Below are 6,905 nucleotides of genomic sequence, written 5' to 3' on the forward strand. Positions count from 1 at the left end.
GCTATAGGCGCCGAGCCACTAGACCAATTTTAAATCATAAATTTAGAATCACTGGGAATGAGTCACAAAAAGTAACATTTAGATTTTTTTTTTGTATAAAATTCAAGAGTGTCAAGATTGTCAATTATTAAGATAAAAGCAAAGTATCAAGAAGTTATTTCTAAAACTATGAATAACAACTTAAAATTGACTACGCTGTTGGCTGGATGTGATATGTGCCATGGTATTCAGGTTAATCCACTTTGTGAAACTAAAATTTAATTCTGCTTAAGTTTCATTTTTCTTTTCATAATATTCACTTAGTCTGTTTTAATGACTGTAATTACCTCATAATCATGATACCAAATTTTTCTAAAGTACAAACTCTGCCTAAGAGCCATATTTGGTCTCGGAGTTCAAGTAACAGGATTTGGAAATACCACCTATATGTTATGAACTATCCAGAGGCTCCCCATATGTCACTGTCTGTGTAATTATTCCTTTGACAGCACCATGCCAACCTGTCCTCTAATGCTCTGCTTCCATTAATCTTGTCTGAAGAAATCTAGTTCACACTGGGCCCCAACCAAACTGGTGGGCCCAAACATTTTATATCAGCAGCTTTCTAGTTAATGAGCCAATACATATGAATGAATATAAAAAAACTTATATGTGAATGTTCACAGCAGCATAATGGACAAAAAGGAGAAACAAACCAAATGCCCACTAGCTAACGAATGGATAAAATGTGGTATATCCATATACGAGAATATTTTTGATAATAGCAATTAAATACTGATAGATAGTACAAGATGGATAAACCTTGTAAACATGCTAAGTGAAAGCCAGTTTTAAGAAAGACCACATATAATGTGAATGTGCCGTTCAGCAAAGGGTTCTGATGGAGAGCAATATGGATTTGAAAAGATAAAGCTGATTCACACACTAATCTATCCTTTTTTTTTTATTTTGGAGACAGAGTCTCGCTTTATCACCCATGGTAGAGTGCCACGGCACCATAGCTCACAGCAACCTCAAACTCCTAGGCTCAAGGGATCCTCTTATCTCAGCTTCTTGAGTAGCTGGGACTATAGGCACCCACCATAACGCCCAGCTATTTTGTAGAGATGGGGTCTCACTCTTGCTCAGGCTGGTCTTGAATTCCTGAGCTCAAGCAATCTACCCGCCTTGGCCTAACAGAGTACTAGTTTTTTTTTTTGTTTGTTTGTTTTTTGAGATAGAGCCTCAAGCTGTCACCCTGGGTAGAGTGCCGTAGCATCACAGCAACCTCCAACTCCTGGGCTCAAGCGAGTCTCCTGCCTCAGCCTCCCAAGTAGCTGGGACCACCGGCGCCCACCACAACGCCCAGCTATTTTTTGGTTGCAGCTGTCACTGTTGTTTGGCGGGCCCAGGCTGGCGGGCCCAGGCTGGATTCGAACCCGCCACCTTAGGTGTATGTGGCTGGTGCCTTAGCCACTTGAGCCACAGGTGCCAAGCCAGAGTACTAGTATTATAGGAAAGAGCCACCATGCGTGGTCCACAATAATCTAGTCTTCTTCCTTTTTTTTTTTTTTTTTTCCTGAGACAGAGTCTCACTATGTCATCCTTGGTAGAGTGCCATAGCATTACAGCTCACAGCAACCTCAAACTCTTGGGCTTAAGTGATACAGTTCTGGCAAGTTTCACTTTTCTTTACAGTTAAGAGCCCAAGAAACTCCGTAATTCTTTTTTTTTTTTTTTTTCTTGAGATAGAGCCTCAAGTTATCGCCCTGGGTAGAGTGCCGTAGCATCACAGCTCACAGTAACCTCCAACTCCTGGGCTCAATGAGTCTCCTGCCTCAGCCTCCCAAGTAACTGGGACCACAGGCACCCGCCACAACGCCTGGCCATTTTTTTTGTTGCAGCCGTCATTGTTGTTTTAGCAGGCCCAGGCTGGATTCGAACCTGCCACCCTAGTCACTTGAGCCACCAGCGCCAAGCCCGTAATTCTTTTTGATGAAAGATTAATACTTTATAGAGTAACAAACTTATTCTAAAATTTGGCCATCCATTTATTCAGACTTGGCTCTGAATGCTCCTTTTAAGGGTCATTTCAAAAACAAATCTAGGCTCGGCGCCTACAGCTCAACCGGCTAGGGCGCCAGCCATGTACACCTAAGGTGGCGGGTTTGAATCCCCAGCCCGGACCTGCCAAAAACAACAATGACGGCTGCAACCAAAAAATGGCCAGGCGTTGTGGCGGGCGCCTGTGGTCCCAGCTACTTGGGAGGCGGAGGCAGGAGACTCGCTTGAGCCCAGGAGTTGGAGGTTGCTGTGAGCTATATACGAGAATATTTTTGATAATAGCAATTAAATACTGATAGATAGTACAAGATGGATAAACCTTGTAAACATGCTAAGTGAAAGCCAGTTTTAAGAAAGACCACATATAATGTGAATGTGCCGTTCAGCAAAGGGTTCTGATGGAGAGCAATATGGATTTGAAAAGATAAAGCTGATTCACACACTAATCTATCCTTTTTTTTTTATTTTGGAGACAGAGTCTCGCTTTATCACCCATGGTAGAGTGCCACGGCACCATAGCTCACAGCAACCTCAAACTCCCGGACTTAAGTGATTCTCTTCCCCCCCCCTCCCAAGTAGCTGGGACTACAGGTGCCCACCACAATGCCTGGCTCTTTTTTTGTTGTAGTTGTCATTGTTGTTTTAGCAGGCCTAGGTCGGGTTTGAACCTGCCAGCCTTAGTGTACGTAGCCAGCGCCCTACTCACTGAGCTACAGGCACCGCCCCAAAAGCTGCTTTTAAGCTAAAATGCTACAAGTTTTCAAAATCAGGCAGCCTCATGCTACAGTCACAACTACATGGTAAAGCAAATGTATCCTCTTCTCTCCATCCCAACCTGCTACCTACCATCTTAATCTAAGTTGCTTCACCTTTCACCTGAACTACTCCAGCTAATGGGTATCCCTAGTTTACTCTTGTTCCCCTCTGGCCTGTTCTTCACAAAGCAGCTAGAAAAATGTCGCTTGCTGCAGAATCCTCTTAACTTCTACTCGGTCTCACCCCTGCGAGCCTCCCCCTTATTCTCAATGCCCCCAGTGGCCTTCAGGCTGAGGGAACAGGCCAGGACTGTTCCTGCCTCTGGCCTCTGTATCAGCTATTTCCAGTTCCTAGAATGCACTTCTTATTCTTGGCATGGCTGGTTTCTTGCTACTAAGATGGTAGCAAAGGCATCACTCTCAGAGAGGACTTCTCAGACTAAGCATCATCTACCATATCACAGTATTTCGGTTCTCCACATGCACTCTTGTGATGTCTCTCATTTGCCACCCTCTCCCCTGCTAGGAACAAAGTAATCTCCTGGGGAGTAACAAATCTTGGCTGGCCACCTGATTCTGCTAGAATGAAGCAATGACTGATTATCTAGGTTTCAGTAAAATCATTCATGCCTGAATATTTCCAAGTCTACTGAAGCAGATTTCCAAAAATTCCTATAGAATGTTTATGAAACATGGCTACCCTGAATTCAATCTAAAAAGACATGATTTTTCTGTGATTTGTAAGCAGGAAATCCAAAAGAACTTCAGACTAGTAACATTATACTTACTCTGAGAGAAGTTTATATTTCTTCAAATCAATTTCTGGAAAAAATGTGTCACATTCAAAGTCCTGCATGATCCTTGTCACAAACAGTTTAACATGGCCTGGTTGATTCATGGCTTCCTTTGGAAAAACAAACAGGCATCAATTTCTTTAATCTGTATCAAAATATAGAAACTCTTAAGATTCTTGTTTAATTAGTTTAAGTTCATATGAAGTATTAAAGACATGCTTGTTACCAATGTAACATTGGCTTGTTACCAATGTTACCAGTGTTCCCATGAAACTTACCAAAATAGGCTGGCTGGCTTAGTTTGGGCCACAGAAGATAAGCCTGAATGATCTATAAGCTGCTACCATGAAAGCAGCGGTCCCCAACCTTTTCGGCACCAGAGACCCATTTCATGGAAGACAATTTTTCCACGATGGCAGGGAAACATGACATCCTCCTAATGCATATGCAACCTAGAAGCCTCGCATGCGCAGTTTATAGTAGGGTTCACATTCCTATGAGAAACTAATGCTGCTGCTGATGTGACAGGAGGTGGAGCCCAAGCAGCGATGCAGGACACAGGGGGTGGCTGTGAATACAGATGACACTCTGCCTACCCATGTGCCTCTCACCTCCTGCTGTGCAGTCAGGCCTGGTTCCTAACAGGCCACAGACCTGACAGGTAACTGGTCCACAGCATAGGGATTGGGGACCACAGTTCTAAAGCAGACTATTTAAATAGCCTATTCTTTAGAATGGGCCTTGCAAAGTGTACCTTAATTATTTTGTGAATGATACTCATCATCATAAATAATTGTGAGACTCAGTTTAAATATATTCTACCTTGTAATCTGCTTACAAGAACTCCTTTTTAATTTAAGCATTCAGTTTTGTCATTTTCCCTTGGTGGTTGTTTTAAAAGGTAAGAACACTAAATCATCTAGTTGTTCTCCATAGAAAAATCTACCTTTGTACATATGGATAAGATAGCACAATTTCGGCTCGGCGCCTGTGGCTCAAGCGGCTAAGGCGCCAGCCACATACACCTAAGGTGGTGGGTTCGAATCCCCAGCCCGGGCCCACCAAAGAACAATGATGGCTGCAACCAAAAAATGGCCAGGCGTTGTGGCGGGCGCCTGTAGTCCCAGCTACTTGGGAGGCTGAGGCAAGAGAATCGCTTAAGGTTGAGAATCGCTTGAGGTTACTGTGAGCTGTGATGCCACAGCATTCTACCCAGGGCAACAGCTTGAGACTCCGTCTCAAAAAAAAAAAAGTTAGCACAATTTCATAAGAACTTGACTAAAAACTCAAAGGACATATTTGTATATGTACATAAAATTTAATAATGCTTATATTAATATTTCTCAGGAAATTACATTGTTAGTAGGAAGGTAATTTATTCTGCCTCTGTTGCTAACAATTGTTTTTGGTTTTATATTGTGAATGGCTTTCCTAATTCCTGCTTATAGTACTGTGAATAGTTTCTATAGAAAAAACTGCCCTGGAATGAATATCTTAAAATTCTCATAAAAAGTGTGAGTCTTAATTGTGGCTCCCAGAAAGCAAAAATTCTTCATCTTCAAATAGCTTGTAGGGAAAAGAAAAAAAAATATATATACACACACACTATGTATACATACATATAACATACTATATGTAGATTTATATTTTATTAAATATTTTATTTTATTAAATTTTAGTTATTCTTCCAGCTCTGATGGCACCTGTAGCTCAGTGGGGCTCAGTAGAGTGCTGGCCACATACACCAAGGTTGGTGGGTTCGAACCTGGCCCGGGCCAGCTAAAATAACAATGGCAACCACAACAAAAAAATAGCTGGGCGTTGTGGTAGGCACCTATAGTCCCAGCTACTTGGGAGGCTGAGGCAAGAGAATCGCTTAAGGTTGAGAATCGCTTGAGGTTACTGTGAGCTGTGATGCCACAGCATTCTACCCAGGGCAACAGCTTGAGACTCTGTCTCACAAAAAAAAAAAATTAGTAAAACTGAAGATAGTACTTCCCCTTACCTGTAGTTTCACTTTACACAGTTTCAGTTATCTGTAATTAGTCTGAAAATGTTACATAGAAAATTCTAGAAGTATACAATTCATAAGACTCAAATTGCACATTGTTCTGAGTGGTGTGATGAGATCTTATGCCATCCTCCTCCACCCTGTGCAGGACGTTAATCATCTTTTTGTCCAGTGTATCCATGCTGTCTACCCTACTTGCCCCGTTAGTCACTCAGGAGCCATCTGGATTATTAGATTGACTTTGGCAGTACTGCAGTGCTTGTGCTCAAAGAAGTCTTATTTTACTGAATAAAGGCCCCAAAGTGCAAGAGTAGTCATGCTGATATATTGTTATAATTGTTCTATTTTATTATTGTTAATCTCTTACTGTGCCTAATCCATAAATAAAACTTTATCATAGCAATGTATGTACTGAAAAAAACTACTTACATATATCAGGTTTAGTATTAACTATCTATAGTTTCAGGCATCCACTGGGAGTCACTGAATATATCCCCCATGGATAAGTGGATCTACTCTAGAACTAACAACAGGAGCATTTGAAGTTCTCTATCAATATTGATGACATAAGGCAAACTTTCTATAAAGGGCCAGATGCTAAATATTTTAGGCTTTCAAGGCCAAAAACCAGCCATAGACAATACTAAAAAAATGGGCGTGGCTGTGCTCCAGTGAAACTTTACTTACAAGAATAGGCTGGAAGGCCTAGTTTGGCCCGCAGAGGATAAGCCTGAATGATCTGCAAGCTGTAAACACAATCATTTAAAGGTTCTACTTCCTTAGTATTTATTCACAGATTAATCAAATTATATAAATGCAACATTTATATTGCATTTAACAATATTTAAATATTTAAACAATATTAATATGTTTATAGAATATATTTTCAAGCAAATGTGGTACTGAATTATCCAAAGTGTGAGAGGTACTAAACTAAATGAAGAAAAAACTTCTTTTCTTAGAAGAAATTCATTATTTGGATGAGAAGATCAAAGAAAAATGTCCAATTCCCAGTTACAAATGGGGAAAATAAGAGGTTGTTGAAATAGGAAGCTAAGAAACTGAGAGTTTTTATAATCCTATCTAGAATCCTGGCATACTTCTTTCTAAAATAATTTCAGTGGATAAATGTTACCACAGACCTCAAAAGGTAGGGACTGATTTTTCTTTCTCTTCATAAATGCTAATCTTTCATTAATGTTTTAAAAGTCAAAGAATTCTATTTATTATCTTCAAAAAAAAAATTTTTTTTTTTTTTTGAGACAGAGCCTCAAGCTGTCCCCCTGGGTAGAGTGCTATGGC

At 40.6% G+C, this 6,905-nt stretch overlaps 1 protein-coding gene across 4 annotated transcripts in view; it reads right to left on the minus strand.

The window, feature by feature from the left end:
- DHFR (dihydrofolate reductase) overlaps positions 1–6,905 on the minus strand; it is a 22,593-nt gene that overhangs the window by 2,413 nt on the left and 13,275 nt on the right. For all 4 annotated transcript variants that reach the window (XM_023510912.1, XM_023510911.1, XM_023510909.1 and 1 more), the window contains one exon: positions 3,587–3,702. In XM_023510912.1, coding sequence (XP_023366680.1) covers positions 3,587–3,702 — 116 coding nt within the window. The remainder of the gene's footprint in view (positions 1–3,586; positions 3,703–6,905) is intronic.

The sequence above is a fragment of the Otolemur garnettii genome, unplaced genomic scaffold, assembly GCF_000181295.1.
Source record: "Otolemur garnettii isolate 467f Iridium unplaced genomic scaffold, OtoGar3 scaffold00017, whole genome shotgun sequence".
Classification (NCBI taxonomy): domain Eukaryota; kingdom Metazoa; phylum Chordata; class Mammalia; order Primates; family Galagidae; genus Otolemur; species Otolemur garnettii.